This window comes from Girardinichthys multiradiatus, chromosome 7 (genome assembly GCF_021462225.1).
Source record: "Girardinichthys multiradiatus isolate DD_20200921_A chromosome 7, DD_fGirMul_XY1, whole genome shotgun sequence".
Classification (NCBI taxonomy): Eukaryota; Metazoa; Chordata; class Actinopteri; order Cyprinodontiformes; family Goodeidae; genus Girardinichthys; species Girardinichthys multiradiatus.
The window spans coordinates 42,026,236-42,048,305 of record NC_061800.1 but is presented as its reverse complement, the minus strand read 5'-3'; the positions used below and the strand labels follow the sequence as shown (position 1 = coordinate 42,048,305).

Genomic DNA, 22,070 nt, shown 5'->3' with positions numbered 1-22,070 from the left:
GCACCAGCTCCCCCGTGACCCACTATGGAAGAAGCGGTAGAAAATGACTGACTGACTGACTGAAACTTAAAACCTGATAACCTCCATTAGTTCTCAGTCTTATTAAAAACTGAGGCGTGGTTGGTAGCCCTGGTGCTACCACCTAACTAAGACCTGCAACATTAATAAAGAAGCACACATTATCCTGGTTAAAAATAAATATCAATAACTTTTTTATATTATAAATCTATAATTGAATTTAAATTAAATTAATAATTATGATTATCTTTATGAGGAACATAATTTTATTTTATTCATGTTACAAACATTTAGAAGAAATACTAATAACAATGATCTGAAACGTCAAAAGCTACTTAAGATGTTTTATTTGGGTATATAAAACACAAAGTGTTGTTTTTCTGTCAGATCTTTTTCTGTGGTCAATCCTCAGTGATCTAAATTATGAAACAACAACCAGAAGGTGTATTTAATGATCACAGAGTGGGATGATTATACATAAAACAGGTTAATAAACAGATTATGATATAGCATTTTGAGCTTTTCTAAATAATGTTAAACTGATTAAAAAAATAAAACAATTGTTAAAAAAAATAATAATAATATATATATATATATATATTGATGCACTTATGACTAAAACAATACTGTGGACACAGAATAGAATAAATAACTCATATCTTGAGGCAACTGGGGCTTTTATTTTGGTAATGTAATCCGGAAGTGATTTCCTGAGCTTGACGGAGTGATTCAGCCGCAGAAAACCGGAGCGCTGCTTCATCTCTGCGCAGTTTCTGGTCCTGCCCCAGAAACCAGCTACTAGACCTGGATCAACACCGCAAAGGAGACTTCGGACCAGGCGGAACCGAACCTCATCAAGCTGATCCGAACTGACCCGAGCGGAGCTGGGCCAACATTAAAACAGAGACAGCAGAGAGGCGGCTTTATCTCCTCCTGCAGACTGAGCGGAGTCTTCCTCACCGGTACGAACCGATTCTGTTGGTCTGACCCATCTGCGCGTGTCCGTGTCCGCGCGTGTCTGTGTCCGCGTGTGGACCACTCCCTTCCATCAGATCTACCTGCAGACCCACTGATCAGGTGATCCCAGCATCCTTCATCTGACCGGAAACACACGTGTCCTGAACACACGGGGTGAGGTCGTGTGTGTGTGTGTGTGTGTGTGTGTGTGTGTGTGTGTGTGTGTGTGTGTTTGTGTGTAAAATGGAAAAACCTGCCGGATCATAAAAATAAAATCAGCTGTTAATCAAAGACTGATGATGGAACCTAAACAGCTAAATATAGAAAAAAAAGGATATTTCCATTGAAAACGATCAAATATTTGTTTGATATATTTGTGTTTATATATATTTGATATATGTTAGGTTCACTTTCCTAAACTATCAAAGATTCATATTTCAACTTTATTTATAGATCACATTTAAATCAATGTGGTTGTTAAACAATAAATTAAGAAACAAGTATAATCCAAAATATCAACTGTAGATCATGAAAACAAAGATAATAGACGTCTATAGAGATAAAAAAATTAAAAGTAAAAATATATGTTAGAGAAAAATAAATGAACCTACCTAAAAGCTTGGGAAAAATGTTGTGGGTTCTTGAAGCAAAGATTTCCAGATAACAAGAATTGGAGCTGATTCTAGATTTGGCCAGAAGAAGATCACGAAGGTCCGTCTGGATCCCTGCAGGGAGCATGTCAGAAACACAGGAAGGGATCAAGCCAGTTAAAGCTGTAAAAACATTACAAAGTAGTTTAAAATCACTTCTTTGTTTAACTGGAATCAAAGGATATATTTTAAAATGGAAATGATGTTTTCACTCCTGTTGATTTTAAAGAACCCAACCATGGCTCTGCTGTTGGGCTGTATTCCTGTTCGCTAATAAAGGCCCGGGGCCCGGGGCCCCTCAGCCTGTCCTGTTAGCAGTGAGTGTTCCTCTCTGTAAATCAAAATCATGATTGTGTTTCAGAGTCAGCAGTGATGAGAGCGTCCTGTTGGTTCCTCCAGAATAATCTGATCCAGGATCACTGATGCGGGCTGAGTTTCTGCAGCGATCCAACATGGCTGCCTCCGCGCTGACCGTGTGTGTGTTTGTCCTGCTGCTGGCTGGGATCAGAGGTCAGTATGAAGCACACGTTCATCATCAGCAGTAGACACAGAGCAACTGGGAGCCATTTGTGGGTCAGACATTTCTCTGTTGTGTTTGTATCAGCAGCTAACAGCTCCATCATCCCCACATCCTGCCTGCAGGGCATTAACCAGTGAGACCAGCAGAGTTAAACTGGTTTATTAAGCTCAGACCACATCACAGACATAATCAGTGATCTGCAACTCAAACTGAAATCTTCTGGTTCTTCTCATCTTTCTTCAAATCTTGGTCTTCCCTTTAAACTGGATGATCAGTAGACAGTCTCAATGAGGTCTTCTGGGTCACAGTTGGGTTCAAATTGTTCCTTCATAGAGCGTGAGAGTTCCCCAGCAGTGCTCAGCTTCACAAGAAGGTTCTGGTGGTGAGTTGTTGTGATGCCAGTGTATGACAACGGGTCTACATGCACTAATTAATCAGAATCAGAAATATGATGAGGCTTGTTATGCAGAAAGCAGGATTGGCCACACTAGTGGTGTGCCGGCATCTGGTGAGCTTCATCTTGGTCTGAGTTCAGGAGAACATCTCAGAGTTGCAGAAATAAACTGCAGCAGGGTCCTGAAAGAAGATTCCAGATTTACTCTGATCCACCCATGTTCTAACAGGTCGCTGAGAGCACATCTGGGTCTTCATCATGTGCAAACATCTGGTTGAGGGCATCCTGGTGAGACTGGCTGCCATCTTTTTCTCACAGACATTTTTTCAGATATCCAGAGAATTAAAGGAACTTCTGAAAATATTTTTTCTCTGGCTGATGTTCACCACAGTTGTTTGTTTCAGGTTCAGATCTGATGAGGACCACTAGTCAAGTTCAGAATAAATATTGACAAACATCTACATTTGTTCTCTGTAAAATTATTCTGCAGTTGTGCTGAACAAAAACTTGTAAAAACAGATTAGATGAAGAGTTTGGATCATAACTTGATATGTTGGTTGGAGTCAAACTAAGACCCTATGAGGTTTATGCTGTTCCTCCCTGAAATGTGTTGGTTCTCTGACTAATTGACATAAATATCATCCTCTGATGTTTGGTTTCTGAAGCTGCAGGAGCGTTTTTTCAGGCCCACATTCCTGAAGTGTTTGTTCAGTTCCTACAGCTCCTGATGAACGCACTTCGCCTCACTTCCTGTCATTTCTGAATCCCAACGCTCAGAGAGTCGTCGGGCGGTCTGAGCCGGTCCTGTTGTTGTTCTGATGGTGCTGATAAAACGCTCCACCCTGAGCTCATTGTGACTGCCAACAGACTAAACACTGAGACTCTGCTGAGGACGGATTCCTGAGAGCTGACACACACACACACACACACACACACAGTCCTCTCTCAGCAGCAAGTCCCAGAACACACACATCCTCCATCATGTTCCTTCAGGAAACCTCTCAGAACATCTTGTTTAGTTTGTTGTAGTTTGGAGTTTGAGCCACTAGAGGGTAGTAAAAACACAACAGACATGTTTTAATAGTACTGCTTCTAATAAATTATTTTATATTGCTGTAATAAACTCATCCATTAACCAGATTTCGTTATGAATCTTCACTGATCCCTCATACATTTATGTTTTTATTCTGCTGCTCTTATTGGTTTTATAAGTTTACTTTGCTGACAGTTGTAAAAGTTTTTAATGTGTCTGTCAGGGGATGGTGAATCTTACTGAAGTGAAGCATTTTTCCAGCCTGTTGGTTAAACAACGACCTCAGGAACAGAGAAGTAGGTTACAAAGCTGACAGTCTCAGGCTCAGTTTGTTGCAGTGCATCTCAGTATAAATTGTTGCACCGTGTAGAGACGTGTCGTTGTGAGACGTGTCGTTGGATCATCAGATTAACAATGTTGATATAAAGTAACCTCAGCAGCCTCAGGCCTCCGATGTTCCCACTCGTTCCTCACAGTCAGAAATAAAACCTTATCCGATGCTGTCAGTGTTTATAGTCGCTAAGATCTCAGAAGTTTCTGTTGGTCCTTCATACCAACATCATCAGTGTTCAAACAAAACAGGAAAACATTGACTTCGCTTGCACCCTGAGGATATGTTGTGGTTTCTGGCACCAAGTTAGCAGCAGATTCTTTAAGTTCTGCAAAACGGGAGGTTTGTTTGTCCAGAACATCCCACATATGTTTGATTAATTTGAGGTGGGAGGAATTTGAAGGCTAAGGCAACACCTCAAACTCATTCTTGGATTTCTAACCTTCTATGGTTTGTGGTCGGATGCGTTATCCAGATGAAAGAGCCCACAGTCAACAGAGAATACAGTTTCAATATAAGGGAGTTCATTTTCTGCAGTAATGCGGCATGTGTCAAAGTAATATCCACCTAGATGGAATAATGCTAGTAGGTTTCCCAGCAGAACATCGCCTAAAACATCACACTGCCTCCTGGTGCCATGTGTGTCTAAGGTAAAGGATGATTTAACAGACCAGAACACGTCTGTTGCACCGTAGTCCAGTTCTGATGCTCACATGTTCATTGTTGGTGCTTTAAGTTGGGGATAGGGGTCAGCATGGGCACCCTGACTGGTCTGCAGCTATTAAACCCCATATGCAAAAATCTACAATGCACTGTGTACTCTGACACACCTTTCTATCGGAACCAGTACCATCTTCTTGGTTAAGCTGAGATACACTTACTCATCTGTTGGATTGGAAACCATGGACTAGCCTTGGTCATAATGTTATGGCTGATGTGTATATATATATGCAGGTTTGCAGTTGGAGGACCGAGAGGAGAGAATCTGCGCATTCGCCAGCAGCCTGAAGGGGGCGGAGCCTGCCTCCACCAATGAGCTTCGAGGAGACGTCCAGGAGAACGGCACGATTCGATGCAGTCGCGGCTCCCGCTGCTATGGATTGTGGGAAAGACAAGCAGACGGGGAGATGGAGCTGCTGAGCCAAGGTCAGGAATGTTTATCCTTCAGTCTGGGCTGTTTGAACCCAAGAAAGATCCAAATGCTGAGACCTGCCGTCTGGTCCAAACTGTGTTCTGGTTGGCCCAGAAGGTCAAAGTGTTTCAGATAATCTAACTTACAGTAACAGAACACAGTGTTTGGAAAAAAATTAATAAACTAGACTTCATAAAGGTTAGAGGTGAACTATGTGAGGAGAAAAAGCCCTTAACCCTCAGTTAATCAGTCTGCTGAAGCTACAGATGATCAAAGTTCTGTATGATCCAAATGTGGAGCAACTGCTCCATTCATACAGAACTTGTTATTTAAATCAGGAGAATCAGGTACCATGTAAAATATAACTTTATTAGAAGTGGTGGGAATTACCTGGACATTCAAGAAAGAGCTACAAAACGTCAGCGCTCTTGCAGCTGCTTCTCAGAGTCTTGACCTCAGGTTTACTCACATTAGGAGGAATTATGGGATGGAGTAATCTGATTTCCGCTCATTCAGGAAGATCCAGTGTTCCTGTGGAGGAAACAAGGGAGATAATGAAAGAATGACTGCAGCTGCTTTCGTTTTGACATGAAGCCTCTGCTGGTGTTTAGAAACTTCCAGGTCATTTCCCTCGGTTTCTGTTGACTTAGTGCTCTAAACGTTTACTCCGAGTATTTTATTTGGGTTCTACGTGACAGACTAACACAAAGTGGTGCATAACAGTGAAGAAGAAGAAGAAGAAGGGAATAATATGTGGTTTTCAATTATATTCTGAAAAGTGTGGCATGTGTCCCTGAGTCAATATTTATTAAGACAGTTTCACAGAAAATATATCTGCAAGCCTCTTGAGACCTCTTGTGGAAGGTCACGTCTTTGTGGGTTTGCAGTTGTCCCTCATTCGTTTAGGCTGACAGGTTGAACAGTTCTCTGTGGAGCGTTTAGAGGTCCGGACATTAATTTACAACCTACACAACTTTCTCCCTGATCTGTCTGCTGTGCTCCTTGGTCTTCATGATGCTTTTTGTTCACTAATGTTCTCCAACAAACCTCTGATGCCAGAAACAGAACGGCTGGATTTATACTGATATTAGATTACAATAGAGATGGGCTCTACTTACTAATTAGACGACCTATGAAGGCAGTTGGTTGAACTGGATTAGATTTTATTTACCTGCAAACTTCACTTTTTATTTTATTTGTAAAAAATATTTAAAAGGGGGCACCAATGTCCTTGCATTTCAATTCAATTCAGTTTATTTATATAGCACCAATTCACAACACATGTCGTCTCAAGGCACTTCACAACAGTCAGGTTCATACATTCCAATTAATCCTAATCATTGAACTGTGCAGTCAGATTCAGTTATTTATTCAAATTGGATAAAAAGTTTTTCTATCTAAGGAAACCCAGCAGATTGCATCCAGTCAGTGACTTGCAGCATTCACTCCTCCTGGATGAGCATGTAGAGACAGTGGACAGTCACTGGCGTTGACTTTGCAGCAATCCCTCATACTGAGCATGCATGTAGCGACAGTGGAGAGGAAAAACTTCCTTTTAACAGGAAGAAACCTCCAGCACCACTCTGTTGGTCTATCACAAAAGGTTTATAGTCATAACGTGACACATTTAGAAAGTTCAGTGGGTGTAAATACTTTTTCAAGGACTTGTAGATGTGCTGCAGTAAGAACACTAAAGGTAGATCAGCCAGATGTTTTCAGCTGTTTCAGGACCTGAACTACAACGCAGAGGACAGTTAACCAGCTCCTAATGTTAAACCTGTTTTATTAAACATCCTCCTGTCCTGCTGCTTTATCTGGTATAAAACATTTGATCTTTTTAGTTTTATTGTGTTTTTAGGAATTGTTCTGTTACTTTGTATTTGTTTAACCTTTTCTCTGCAGCAGAACCACTCACAGCTTCCAGCAAAACTGACTAACATACTGCATCTTATAAGGCATCTGACCTCGACATTTACGATACGATATGATACGGTATTCCTTTACTGTCAGGATATTTGACTGTAAAAGCAGATCAGTTCAGCCATTTTTCACAGTCCAGCTAGATAAACTGGTGTAATTTCTTCCAGGTTGTTGGAGGTATGTGGGCAACTTTCAGGAGTGTTACGGCGACCGCTGCATCCTGATGACGACTCCAGCTCAGATGCAGAAAGCCAGCTACCGTTTCTGCTGCTGCAGCCACGACCTCTGCAACACTAATTATACTGAAGCTCCGCCCACCCCTGACACGCCTGCCCTGAGGTCGATGAGGAGAGACAACATCAACGTCAGCCACACAGGTGAGCTCTGTCCAGACCAATCACAGGGTTCATCACTGCCTGTTGCCGGGTAGAATAACTGAGGTGCATGAAACTGGAGCGATCCTTAGAACTGGTTCTGTTCAGAGTTCAGATTCAAAGGAAATGACCGTAGAACAGGAAGTTTATCATCTTCTGTGCAGATTTAGATTTAACTGATTCATAATCAAATCATTAAATGTTTTAATAGAAACAGCATTTTTCACAATAGTTTGCAAAGAATAATAACTAATCATAATTAACTTTAACCTTAGCTGCTTTAATGCTACGGTGCCTTGTTGCACTTTAAACATCCTTTATTATCTTTATACTTGTGTGTATAAACAGGCTGTTTATTTGTTGAAGCAAAATACAAAATAAGCAAATTTAAAATAACACTTTCAGTTTAAATTAACATTCCTGAGAAATTAGATCACTTCTTGTGCTTCACTCTTAAAACATTAGAGTTGCTTAGTTTCACAAACAGTCGTAATCATAAAGCGACATTTCTTATGACTTATCAGCTGTTTTAGACCTTTGACCTTGTCTCTGAATCAGATTTCAACCTTTGAAGACAACATTTGACAACCCCTAAATTAAAACCTACAGATCAGGTTGCTGTGAGGAACCCGTTAGGAACATTGGAAAAACAAGTTTCTTTACAGGCAGAGGAACAAAATAAGATCTTCTAACCACGCTCATTCTGGATAGATTTGACCGTCAGCTCTGAAAACATAGACTTAGATCTGGTAGATTCTTGCAACTGACTGGAGCTCCTCTGACCAATGTTACTTTATAAGGAAATGAAATGTTGTTGGGACTTTTTTTGTCCACTAGGTTTTTAGGGTTCCTGCAAACCTGAGCTCACAAGAAGTGACAGATGTCCTGAACTGATATGAACACCTTAAGCTGATATGATCAACAATGTCACCTTTCCACAGATCGCCAGCTGACGGTGAAGGAGACGGCTCTGGTTGCCCTGGTAACTGTGGCTATAGCAGCCCTCCTCATCATGGCGCTGTTCCTGGGATACCGTGTGATAAAAAGTAAATCCACTGATACATTTTTCTTAATAAAAAAAAAAAAAATCAAACTGTGTTCAGAGACTTTAGAAATGTTTTTCTTTGTCTAACATGAAGGTCCTGCTGTGTTGGACTAACTTGATCTGTGCAGTAAAAAACAAAAACCTGATTCACTACAGACAGCAGAATTAAGAAAAATCCCTGTAACTTTATGCTTTAGTGGGCAGAGTGGTCCCAGAATCTTAAAAGTTGAGCAAATTTTACAGCTTCTTGTCTTTCAGTAAGTATAAAATCAAATAGGCTTTTCACACAAAAATCATTAAATGAAAGCCTGATAAAACAAAAAAATATATTTTTTAATGATCTTTTTAAAGCAAAATGGGGTTTTAGAGACTCATGTACAGCTTTGGAGCCACAGACTAAACTGGACCCTGCTGCTGAGCGAAGAAGAAACAGCCTGGTTGCTTTTATCTAAGCAGGATATATGATCCGGATCCCTGTCTTGCTGCTATTGAAAACACCCTGTTGGAGATAAAGTCACTGATCTTTGTTAAGCACTAGATGAGGGTAAATAGCTTATCCAGCTGTTAAGAGACATATACACCTGGAGGCCATCCACGTAGATGTAGTAGAAGATGAGAGAAGAAGACTGAATTATACCAGGTAGTGGCAGGATGAAAACAATGATGGACTGAGAACTGCACCTTGTGGAACCCCACAGATTAAAGAGGCAGAGAAAGAGGAGAACTGTCCTGACAGGAAATGTCGTAAAACATATAAGAATAAGAAGAAAACAATACAGAAAAATACTTTTCTTTTCTTAAGAGTTTAGCCCATTTAATTACACTTTTAATTCCTCACAGGTGCAGTTCAGTGTTCTTAGGTGTCAGGAAGGACTTTCTACGTTTAAGGTCGAAGTAAAGCAGACCTTTAGAGAGTAGAAGAACAGTAATTTTCTATTCAGAATAACATCCTGAGTTGGTTTTAAACAGGTTCAAATTGTCTACAAACATTACTGCTGATTATGACAGGTCTGTGAATCTTTGCATGTATAAGATACTTCTGGTGAAAAATAGTTCTTCAGCCAGTAACTGATCTTCTCCTGTGTGCATCCAGGGAAGCACAAGTATGGTCTGTCTGCTATGAATGTGATGGAGGCAGCAAACTCTGAATCAGCGGTGGACCTTGACAACCTGAAACTGCTGGAGGTATTTTTCCTCAATATTTCTTTGCTATTTCTGTGATGCTGACTGGTCTTCCTAGGAACACAATTCATTCTCCAAGTCATAAATAATGTCTTACTTGCAGGTATGTTGTGAACTTTCTTTACCCGACTCTCTTGCTGACGACCCATTCCTTTCAATTTTTCTAATTCACATTAATAGCAGAAATCTTTCTGCAGTTTTTACTTCAGGAAAACTATTTGCCCTCCCTCCCCAACCCTTTGCATAAAATGTGAAGATTAACTCCTTATCACCACCAGAGAAAACATTTTTTCTCACTGACCCTCTTCTTTCTCCTCTCTGGCAGCTGATTGGTCGAGGCCGTTACGGAGCTGTGTTTCGCGGCTCTCTGAATGAGCGCTGCGTGGCTGTCAAAGTCTTCAGCTCTGCCAACTATCTGAACTTCTCCAACGAATGCTCAATCTACCAACTGCCTCTCCTGCAGCAGCACGACAACATCGTCCGCTTCCTGACCGCCGACGAGAAGACGTCTGCCGATGGCCGACCAGAGTTTCTGATCCTCATGGAGTTCTACCCACATGTAAGTTAGAGAAAACAGCAGACATAAAATACAGAATATCAATCAAATTTGAAAATGCAAACAGAGTATAAGGTCACATTGAATAGAGGAGGCATAACAGAGAGTCAAAACGTTGGAGTTTATATCTTGTTCTTGTATTGATATGAACAGAAATTGGTCAGTATAAGCTCCATTAAAGCAAACTTTAACAGAATTACACAACATGACCTTTCTTTTGTTTAAATAGGACATTTGACCATTTATCAGACTAAAATCAAATTAAAACTGGATAGAATGGGGTTTGTGTATTATTCTTTTTTTATTTTTAGTAAAATCCTGGTCACCATTTATTAAGTGGTAATAAGAAGGGAAGTGGAAGAACATCTTAATTCCTACATGTTGAGTCTATAGATTGGAACCAGAATAATGAGTTGGTTTAAACTACTTCCTGCCTCCAGCTGGAACATTTTCCGGTTTGAAAATTGTGGAAGCTTTGGTGTGGTTCACCATTCCTCCAGTCTTTGTACTGGGAGACGGTGCCAGCGTGTCTGTTTCCTGTCTGCAGCCTCCAGCCACACACACACACATGTCTTTATGATATTGTGAGGTCAGTTATTTAACAATGATGTCTCTAAGACTAGAAGCAAAAACTGGACCTTAACCAGCGTGGAACCATTCCTTTGGAGGTCTGAGGTTCAAACACAGATCTACATAAAACACATTTTATCAGGAGTATCACAAATCACATGAAATGTTTTGTAAGAGTTTACACAAATAGTTTAAATGATCTGAACAGAATGATCTGTAAAGCTTAAATTTTACTCATGTAAATCATTAAAAAACAGCTGAAGCCATTGTTTTTATTACTTCAGAGGAATTAACTTTGACTTTTTGAACCAACATGGTTGCAAATCATTCCTCATCAGGGCTTGTGTAGAAATGCTGAGTCCCCACAGCATCAGTAAAACCCTCACAGACTGTTATCAGTATGTTTGTTCACAAACACAAGCAGGGTTGCCTTCCTGTTTAAATCTGTTCTCTCCATGCGCTCTCTGCTTGTTGCTCTCTGAGGCAGTGTGATGTCTGTGTGGTGTTTTTCTGCATTCCTTCGCAGCTGTCAGTCATTAACGACTCTGTAACCCAGACTGTAAAAAACAAGCACATGAACACTCATCCGTCATCCATTCATTGTCTATGCCCCAGGGTGGGGCGGTGGGGGTGCTCATCCAGCAGTCAGTGGGCAGGGTACGTCCTAGACAGGGTCCTAGTCTATCCCAGGACAACGCAGACACACAGGACAGAAAACCATCCATACATCCACTGGGCAGTTTAGAGACGGCCAATTCTCTGAGCAAGCATGTTCGAGGAGTACCCAGAGATAACCCAAACCTGCACGGAGAGAACATGCATACTCCGTGCAGAAAGGCCCCACCCTCTTGGAGTTGGACCTGACAACTCTTTGCTACAAGGCAACAGTGCTACCAGCTGCAGGCTGACAAAGTCTTATAGGTTCTAATTAGTTAATTTGATCACTGAGATTTTCATGGTTCTACAGTTCATAGTTCATAGTTTATATTTAGATATTGTTCAATAACAAAATGTGAGGCTTAATTAAAGACACAGTAGCACAAGTGACCTGAAAACTCTTTGGTCCTTCAGAGATAACTGTCACCTTCCTACCTTTTTACAAACATAGCGACACCTGCTGGTCCATTCTTGCTCTTACACATATTTTAAAGTGGTTCCTACACCTGAATTATTTTATTTAAAATTAGACCAGGTGCATTATAATATATCTGTTATTCAACTTATTGCTGAACTAAAATAATCCTATTTTTCACTACTGGTCAGCTTAACAGCCTTAAATAACAAAATGAAATCTGAGTGTTTGTTCTTCTGCTAAATAACACTAAGAAGCACAACAACAAACAGCTATCTGAATTCTACCAACATTTGTTTTAACCTAAAAATAATGCTAAAATAAAAGAAATGTGGCATTAATTGGTCAAATGTGCAGCGCTTCATGTAGTGAGATCACAAACAGTCCACAGTTTTCTGGGAAGGAGTCCAGTAAAAATCTTTGCCACAGTTTAGAAATAGTTGGCAGTTTTTCTTTCTTCAGAGCGGTCCAAACTGTTCAGTAACAATCTGCTGTAACTGGAGTTATGTTTGTAGAAAGTTAACATCTGATCTGATTCTCTTCGAAAGCCCTGAGCAGTTCTGGTCTTCAGTTTTAACAGCTTTTTCTTGCCTTAAAAAGTGTCTGAAAGGTGTGGAACAGCGACACAAGGTGGAATCTGAAAGCAGCTGCTGTAACATCTGTAACATCTGTTGATCTGTCTCAGGGCTGTCTGTCTCAGTACCTGTCTGGAAACACTGTGGACTGGCTGACCTGCTGCAGGATGGCCCACGGCGTCACCAGAGGACTCGCCTTCCTGCACACTGAACTCTACAGAGGAGGTACGACGCCGCTATCACAGGCATCCATGCAGGAACGTGTCAGTGATGCTCTAAGTGATGAACTGACAGGCGGGTTGGGAACTATTTTCTCTGGCGGGTGAATCTCCACGAGGAGCATCAGGGACAGCAGGATGGTTTGTGTAGGAGTCCGAAGAAAAACAGTCTGTGTTTTTCTAATGATGAAGACAGACATCAGAGTCAGAATATTTCTGACAGTTTGGATCAAACAGAGCTTAGAGTCAGATGGAGTGAAGATAACGGATCTGCTCAGGATTCTGCTTCAGTCTCACACAGAACAGAAGGGGTCTCACAGTAACAGTAGTAGCGTTTCCTGCATCTGTTTTGCTCCAACTATTTGCTGTATTTCTCCACCAGATTCACAAAGCAGATTTTACCAAGCGCATGCAGAGGCAAACATGCCAATCATTTCCAGCAGCTGGGAGCAGTTTGCAGCTGTTTTACGTGTGGTTGCTGTTCTTCAGTAGGTGCTGAAGTGACCACATAGGGGGAGAAACATTTCACTGTATATTTCATGCATTTTATGCATGCAGAGTATGAGGGGCTTGCTGCAATGACAAAGAAATGAATGAAGGGTGGAGCCAGTGACTCATGGGACCTTAGTGGTCACCATTAGTGGTCTTGATGGGCCTATAAGTCTGATTGTTCTGTGTCATGTTCTGACTGTAAGCTTGTTAATTCCAACCACATCATATTAGTGAGAAGACTCTCTCCTAAAGACATACATGATGCCTCCTTTAAATGCAAACTGCTTCAGCAAAGATGGCTGCTGCTGTCTCCTGTTTTAGAGTTAGAAGAACGCGGGTTTGTTTGGACCATGTAGACCCCTCTTTTGTACATGGCCCCCTCCCCGGATGAGGTTGGTAGGGGACTGGGGTCGGGGTCCGGGCCGGGGTCGCTCAGGTTCAGGCACGGGCCCGGCCAGCCCAGACCAGGTTCAGGTGCTGGGGCGGTCAGCCTCTCTCCACCCCCGGAGGGAAGGGGACCACTTCCTGGGTCCGGGGGCTGGTTTCCCTATGGGGTATCGGCACCTGGACCTGGGAGTATAGAGTATGTATGGGGAGTGTGAGTGTTCGACGTCCATTGTTGTTTGTCTTTACATTGGGTGTGTGGGCGTGAGTGTTTTTATGTGTACGCATGAGGGTGGGAATGTGTGATTGTGTGTGCCTGTTTTTTGTGTCAGGTTGGGTCTTGGGCTGCTCCCTCTCCTGGATCAGTTTAGGCCTCCATCGAATGTGGGGCCTATTCCCTCCCCGCCACACTACCTGCCGGTGGTTGGTATCTCTGCCCGCCAGTGTACTTGTGGTTCTCGGTATCCGGGGCTGGGTGCTTTGGTGTGTGCTGGCTCACTCCCGGTGGCTGCATGCAGGGCCTGGACCCCTGGGCTCGGTCTGTTTCTGCTCCTCCCTAAGCCTCTGCTTGTTTGGTGATATGTCATATGTCCCGGGGTCTCGGGTCTCTGGTCCATGGCTGGATCTGCTCGGGCGTAGACGGCTGCCGGTGGGGCCTGTGGGCTCGTCGTTGGAGCTCCCTGGGGCTTCTGCACTGTGGCTGCTGGGTGGTTCCCCTGGAATTCTCCCCTGCTCTTCTCTGGGGGGGTTATGGTAGTCCCGGCGGTGGTTCTCCTGGGGTTCATGTGCTCTGGGGGACCTTTGAATGTCTGTGGCTCGGATCTCCTCCGTATCTGTCCCTGGTCCAGGGGGGCGGGTCTGTGGCTCCTCACACTCACTATTGCATATTTTTATGGAGAAACCTTGTATACACATGCACACTCACACTCAGATACACAGATGTTTTATATTGAGCCGCATTTAACACTAAATAAATCTTGCATTCATAAGTACCGTGCACCTTTTGATAAAAAAGCTGGTAAAACGAACGTTTCTGCAGGTGTAGAAGCAAGAAGGTCGTTATCTTGTATTCTCTTCATCCTTCTTTCTTTCCTCCATTCTTTTCTCCTTCTCTCCCCTTTTCCTTTTTGCCCCCCTTTCACTCTTTCATGCTTCTTTTTTTTCCTTTTCATTTCTGTCTCCATGTCCGTAACAATTGAAATAATCCCAAAGCAGTTTCTAATAAAGTTTCTTTTTATGAATATCAAGCAGAGCTCTAAAGCGTTAGCTGTAATGCTCCACTTGTGAAAGTAAATTTGTTGAGCTTTTTCTTGGCAATTCTGAGTGCTTCTCTGCCGGATAGGACACGGTAAAAAACCCCAAAAAGAGTTAGAAGAACGCCCAAACTCAGGCTGACACACATTTAGCAGAAAAATCCCTTCATGAACTCATCCTTCTGTGCTTCGGTGCTGCTCCTTTAATTTCTCTCATTGCTTTAACGTTTTAGTCACTTAATAAACCTGGATACCAGAGAACAACTCATACCTGCCCCTAATAGAGATGGGAAATATTTTATAGTTTTATTATCTATCTGGGGAAAAATATCAAAGTAAAAATCTGTGATAATAAAATAAATTCTGAATCAATGATGTTTGCAAACCTCCATAACTGTTGGTATGATGCTGATTTGTCATTTTAACAATTTTTCCACTGTTGGCTCCATGCATTTAAATTTCAGAATGTGATTGAAGGTTATTATTGTATGACATTTAGCAGTATAGGTATTTGATGTTTTTGACCTTAGGTAAGTGGTACATTTTCCACTGTATTTGTCTTTGTGAGACTCTGGCAGTAAAGTGAAAGTAAAAAGACTGGGATTTATTTCTTACTGCTTGTTATTGTAGCTTTTATCATCATTGCAATAAATACCTCATAATATCGTGATTATATTTTAAATCCAGCTGTTCCTGGTGTGCTTGTCTTTTTTTCTGCTCTCTGGTGTTTTTTGGGTTAAATTCGCTGCTGGAGCTGCTGTGGTTTCAGCTCCTGCTTAACTTTCATCATCAAGTCATGAGAAGGTTTTTGTCCGGTTGTCTGTGAAAACAAAAAGATTTTTAAATCAGGATAAGAAAATGTAATTCTATCCTCAGACCCGTTATTAAACCCGATACCTGAACTCACCTGTTGTGTGTGTCCCCACTCAGAACAATACAAACCTCCCGTGGCCCACAGAGACCTCACCAGCAGGAACGTTCTGGTCCGATCCGATCTGTCCTGCGTCCTCGCCGACTTCGGGTTGTCCATGAAGCTGACAGGAACCAGAACCTCACGGCCCGGAGACGAGGAAACAATGGCCATATCCGAGGTCAGGTCACATGACTGCTGGTTTTTACTGAGGGGCTGGTAAAGGTGTAGTCGGATCATTAGGCGGAGCTAACGGGCTGTGTTTGCAGGTGGGGACGGTTCGGTACATGTCCCCAGAGGTTCTGGGAGGAGCTCTGAACCTTAGAGACTGTGAATCAGCTCTGAAGCAGGTGGATGTGTACGCTCTGGGTCTGCTGTACTGGGAGAGCTTCAGGAGGTGCTCCGACCTGTTCCCAGGTAATTCCTGAGCCCACCTCTACTTCCTGACCACGGGGCGCTCAGACCGCCTCACTGTGAACGGTTCATCTGTGTTTAGGTGAAGCTGTTCCTGACTACCAGCTGGCATTCCAGGCCGAAGTCGGGAATCATCCGAGCTTCGAGGACATGCAGATCCTGGTGGTCCGAGAGAAACACAGACCTAGATTCCCTGAAGTCTGGAAGGAGAACAGCCTGGTGAGACTTTTTGTTTCACTCTGTCTCTGTGTTCCTATTATCTCCCGACAGCCTGATTCCTAATTGAAAAGCCTATCAGGATCTCTGATTTATTTCTGTTTAAAATGACAAAAACTTCGGATCACTGAGGAAGTTTTAGAACTGCTGATGTTGGTTCAGTCTGGTTGTGTAGGACCTGGAGCTGCTGTTAGAGGCTGACTCGCAGTGTGGTGTTTTTCTAGGCTCTGCGGGCTCTGAAGGAGACCATGGAGGACTGCTGGGACCAGGACGCAGAGGCCCGACTTACAGCGCAGTGTGCTGAGGAACGTCTGGCTGACCTCATCCTACTGAGCCCTCATACGGCCCTCCACAACCACAGGTACAGACCACATCCACCTGTAACACTGCAGGTAGCACAGCCAGAGGAACGCGAACAAAAAACCAATGCAGTGATTCCAGTGATTGTTGGACATATTTTCTTTGTCACAAAGAGAGGGAGATAAATGAATAATTCTGTGATCAATTTTGATTTTGAAATTTCTGGTAAAACAAGAATAGTTCTGGAGGATTATGAGACATCAGTGGACGCCCACAGCTACAGACCACAGCTAAATGTTAACCTGCTGATGAGGGAATCATCAGCAGATCATTCAGCTCTGCAGAGGCCCGGTTACGACCCATTCATTTCATTTAAGGGTGTTGGAGATGGGAGGTATCTAAACGTTATAGGATCGTAGGTCTGGAGGACTGGAGTTGGGCATCCCTGACATGTACGCCTATATTGCTTTTACATTCTGGATCAAAAGTCGATCCCTAGAGGTATTATGGTATATCTCACACCCTGCTGACAACAGCAGGTAGCACAGGTGATGATTAGAGGTTAGCTTTTAAATTATTATGACATCATAATGGATTTTCTTTTCTAACTGGCCAATTCATAGCTTCACTACCACTGCAACTATGAACTCAAAGATGTCTGAGTTCCTGCGTTCTGTCCTCAGGAATCTCTGGACTCCTCAGGTTGGCTCTGCCTCCAGCTACATCGAGGATCTCCAGGTGGACGTGGTAAAAAATCTCCAGGGTGATGGGCAATCAGCATCGCTTGTCAGGACAACCATGAGTGGAGCAGAAGGTGGAGAGAAGAACAGGAACTGCATCAACCAGCAGCGGCAGCAGGTAGAAGTTCAGCAGGTAACACATTAAATATAAACCCTATTAAAAACATTTCTGACTCCGTCTCTCTGTTTCTCTGTCAGATTAAGGCTCGTTTGGTCACCTCAGACTGCCGCGTGATGACCTCCAGCGGCCTGAGGGCAGACTCTGTCCTCCGCAGTGTCTCTGACCCGAGTGGTAAGTCGCTAAACACTAAAGCCTGTTAGAAAACGTTGTTCTGATAAAACCTATAATCCCTGTCCTGTAGGGGGCGCTGCACCCAGTGTTCCTATCTGTCTACAGCTCACTGAGGAGGACCTGGAGGCCTCCAAGCTGGACCCAAAACAGGTTTCAAGTTTTATTTCACTTTCAGTTCCACCTGTTCCTCTTCCTGCTCATCACAAGACCAACATCTGTAAACATCTGTGTGTGCAGGTCCAGAAGAACCTGAGAAAGACCTCTCAGGAAAACCTGATGGAACATTCTGAGAAGTTTGGATCAGTACCACAAACTTCCAACCTGCATCACAGCATGGAGGTAAAATTCTCAGTTACTCTCAGTACCTGAGGAACTGTTGCTGAACACTGTAAAACGGGTTCTGTTCGTCCTGCAGGTTACCAGTCAGGAAGAACCAGGACCTCCCTCCTCTATCCAGCCCCTCCCCAAGCAGCAGAACCTCCCCCAGAGGCCAACCAGCCTCCACCTGCTCCCCAAACCCAGCGAGTCCCGACTGAAGCTGGGAAGGCTTAGGTCGACCCATCGACAGGTAACACCTCATCATGATCCGATCAGAGAGAATCAGTCAGACCAATCAGACCGAGACGATGAAGCTGAATCTCTGCAGAAACGCAGTAAATCTATTTAGATATAAATGTGACCATCAGTCAGCAGGAAGCTGAGCTCAACAATAATGTTTCAAAATAATGTGAGTCTGTATTATCAGCCAATCAGGAAGCTCGTTAAGTAACCATCAGATCTTCTGTAGGTTTATGTGTGAGTTATTCCTGCCTCAGTAACCCAGGATCTTCTGTCTTCTAGGTGGAGACAGGTGTGGCCAAGATGAACACAGTTATCCCATCTGCAGAGCCACACCTGGTTACCACGGTTACCAACATGAGGACTGCGAATGGAAATGAAGCCCTCTGTGCCTCCAGCAGCCACAGCTCAGGCGTTCCCATCCTGGTGACCAATAAGACGAGAGGAATAGGGAAAACAAACCCTGCAGGTCCACAGGAGGAGGAGGTGGATGAAGTAAGAAGGAGAGGAGGAGACGGAGACAGCCAACTGAATCTGAATCTTAACTTCAGTCCTGATGAACATGAACCTCTGCTGAGGAGAGAGCAGCTTCCTGCTGAGAGCGACCCTCCTCCTCCCCGTCTTCATCATGGTCCACCAAGCAGAGCAGGAGGACGAGGATCCAACTCCAACAACAACAACAACCGGCTCGCGTTGGGCTCCGAGGTCCACCTGCCTGCAGAGGTCAGCGTTCCTGAACCAGAATCCAGGAACAGAGAACCTCCTGCTGCTGTCTCAGTAATGGAACCAAAGATTCTGATTTCTGGACTAGAAACACTGCTGGTCCATCCTGCTGGTAGAGGTGAAGGCTCAGACACAGAAACATGTCAGAAAGAAGTTAAAACTCTGACAGGAGGGTTTCTAGGAGGCCTAAAGGAGCAGAACTCTGCTTCTTCTGCCACATTATCCAAAGTTCACCAGAACCCAACAATGGCAGAAATTGTAGCTACAGGAGTTCCACTTCTGGACATCTCCACCCTGGAAGCTAAAGCTTTGGATTCTGCTTCTGCAGAAGGTCCAACGTCAGAACCTGCAGGTCTGCAGAATCGATCTTCAGAACCTCAAACAGCAGGAGTGCTGCAGTCCCAGCTCAGACAGACCAAAACCAGGAGACCACAGCGTCCCTGTTCCCTGGACCTGTCCTCCTCCTGCATCTCCTCAGGTTGGCCAGCATCAAATGGTTTTATGCTTTCTGTGCAGAACATTCTGAGATAAATCAGGGCCCTACACCAGATGATCCAGTCCTCATGTCTTTATCAAACCACTTAGGTCTGGATCAATAGTTCTCCGGGCTTTTTGAGGCTCTTTCAGAGCTTTATCACTCAGTTTTAGTCAGGTACCTGAAGATTTCAGAAGAATGTTGTTGTGGTTGATAGGGCATGGAGTTACTGTTCAGGGTAGACACGTTTTGTTCTATAAAAGACAGATAACATAGTTTACCAGTCAGGAAATATGATTTTATCTCCGACAAGGTGATTCCCAAAGAGCTGATATCTCAGCATGAAGAGCAGTATGATGGAGTAAAGATACCCAGTATCTGAACGTCACGTCATGAATTCACCTCCGGAGGACCTCTGGACCTGGAGCTTTAGAGCTCCAGGTCCTCTATAAGTCACTTATTAACGCAGCTCCTGCTTCTCTGCAGGAAACGTCCATCTTTCTCTTGTTGTTTCCTAATGACCTGTTCTCTTGTTCTTAGATGAAGTTTCTGTGATGGATCCAGGCAGTCTGAGCGCCACAGGTGAGAAAATCAAGCGGCGTGTGAAGACTCCATACACCCTGAAGAAGTGGCGTCCAGCCTCTTGGGTGGTCTCCACAGATAAGGATCTGGATCTGGAATTTGAGTTCAGCAGTGGTCAGGTCCAGGAATCGTCTGGTCTACACAGAGCAGGAGGTGGTGGTGCACCTAGAATCAACCAGTCTAAGTCCAGTATGGCTGTGTTTCTGGTCGGAGGAGGAAGCACGGCAACTACGACCTCTGAGCCGGATGGAATGACCCGGTTCTGAGGAGCCCGCATGATCCAGAGGAGATGTTTCTGTTTTTTATCATTTCAACTTTTGTTGTTAGAAATCAACATAAACATGACAGAACTGATGCTGCAGCTTAAAGAGGGGATTATTTTCTACCAACAGCTGATTCTGTGAAAACTCTTCAGATGTAAAACAGGAACCAACTCCAGTCATGTAATACTCTGTGCGCTCAGCAGGTGGCGCTGTAGACAGAGAAAAAAAAAAAGACAACCAGATGCAGAAAGACAGATGGGGAGAAATCTACAGGACTGTGTTGGGTATGTTTGTTCTCTAGAAGCATAAATAAGTGATGGATCAGATGAATAAGATCTTCAAATGTTTTCCTGAATATTTTGCACAACAAACAGTGGCTAAAACCTGGTTGAAGTTTCCTGAAAGGTCACCTTTTAAGGAAGAAAATCTCTGAATCTTAATCCCGTGTTGATGATTTGAGATGATACCATTCTTCCCAAATGTCCCTTTCTGACTGAGCTTCCAGCTGGTGGTTGTGGCCAAGGTTTTACCTCCCTGGGTCAAAGGGCTGCTCAGAACCCTAAATATCTGCAGGGAAGGAGCAGCTCATTAGTTTAGTTGCTGATGACAACAGAAACCAGTCTCACTGGGTTTCTGGTTGCAAACCGGATCACGGTGACACTGGGCATTCCCAGATCCGAGTTCTGACTCCCAAAATGCAACACGGCATTTGACCCATGGCCCAGTCAAAACTCGAACGCACCTCCTGTAGCAACTAACGTCCTGTTTGACCTTCTTGCTTAAGACTCTGGGGTCAGGGTCAGCAGAGCAGGGTTTAGTGGCTTGTTCTGGTAACTTCAGGTTGAGTTCAGGATGTTCCGTGTCACAAAGCTGGTTTCCTTCTTATCTCTATCACCATGGTAACATACTGGACACATGACCAGTCAGACATATAACAATACATCCTTCTGGACTGAATGGCTTTGATCAAAGTAGATTTAAAACAGTAGGACTGATTCACCTTCTCTGATCTCCAGGTGACACGTGCAGCGTTCGATACAATAATATTTAAAATAAGAAAATATTAGATTCTTTCATGCTTTAATCTATTGGCTGCCACACTAATGAGCGTAACTCCTGGTTTGACTTACCCAGCTGTACCATTTAAGTGTGATCTTCATCGTTAGGGTTAGTTAAACCCGTCTTTCAGGGCCCAAGTCAACAAGCACAACAACAGATCCCTCTGGATTTCTATATGAAAAGAGGAACAGGTTAATTCATGTGTGATGTCATTTCCTGTAATGAATTCTGACTTGGAACCTCTGGTTCTGAAGCAGTGGGGCTAAACTGTACGTTCAGTTTGGACCATTTACTCTTAGGTCTCTGTATCATTAATAAGAATAAGCTCTTAGGGAGTGTTTATACTAGTAGTTCAGTTTTCAGGTCCAGATCAAAGTAGAATATAAATGTAAAATAATATGCGATATGACACCAACAGGAGCCTGAAGATGAGTTCACACTCTGGACAGATTTTCAGACATTAAACTGGGTCAGGAGGAACCAAACTAAGGCTGAAGATGTTGGTATTTTTTTACCAACAAAGATAGAAAACCAGCACCAGTACTGTCCTGCATAGGACGAAGTAAAGATGATGATTTTACACCTCAGACTTTCAGTCTGATCCGGACTGAGGAAGCTGTTGGAGGCTTCAGGGTCCGGTTCTGTTGACACAAGGAACCTTCCTGTTGATCCTGTCGGTGGAACCAGAGAGGCGATGATGCAACTCCTTTTTTGTTCTATAAGCACTTTAAGCACAGAGTTAATTAGAAACTGTGGTTCAGTTTTCACTGAATCAGTCAACGTTGCTCTGCAGCTGCTTTCTAAAGCTTCCCCTTGTCTACGGTCTGTTTGGATCCGATGATCAGCAGCACTGACGGTACTT

General features: G+C 43.3%; 1 protein-coding gene across 3 annotated transcripts; it reads left to right on the top strand.

Moving 5' to 3' along the window:
* Positions 1 to 658: 658 nt before the first annotated feature.
* LOC124871630 (bone morphogenetic protein receptor type-2-like) lies at positions 659 to 21,746 on the top strand. 3 transcript variants are annotated; one of them, XM_047371088.1, is made up of 19 exons: positions 659 to 980; positions 1,987 to 2,135; positions 4,858 to 5,049; positions 7,123 to 7,332; positions 8,271 to 8,375; positions 9,468 to 9,559; positions 9,882 to 10,115; positions 12,440 to 12,554; positions 15,607 to 15,767; positions 15,856 to 16,003; positions 16,083 to 16,219; positions 16,441 to 16,577; positions 17,200 to 17,374; positions 17,455 to 17,548; positions 17,619 to 17,698; positions 17,786 to 17,887; positions 17,964 to 18,116; positions 18,389 to 19,307; positions 19,845 to 21,746. In XM_047371088.1, exons 2-19 carry the CDS (start codon positions 2,048 to 2,050, stop codon positions 20,150 to 20,152), a joined length of 3,450 nt encoding a protein of 1,149 aa, XP_047227044.1. In that variant the 5' UTR covers positions 659 to 980; positions 1,987 to 2,047; the 3' UTR covers positions 20,153 to 21,746. The 3 variants fall into 3 exon arrangements, with proteins under 3 accessions (XP_047227044.1, XP_047227042.1, XP_047227043.1); XM_047371086.1 differs by having other exon boundaries at positions 659 to 1,095; XM_047371087.1 differs by having other exon boundaries at positions 659 to 1,149.
* Positions 21,747 to 22,070: the final 324 nt, after the last annotated feature.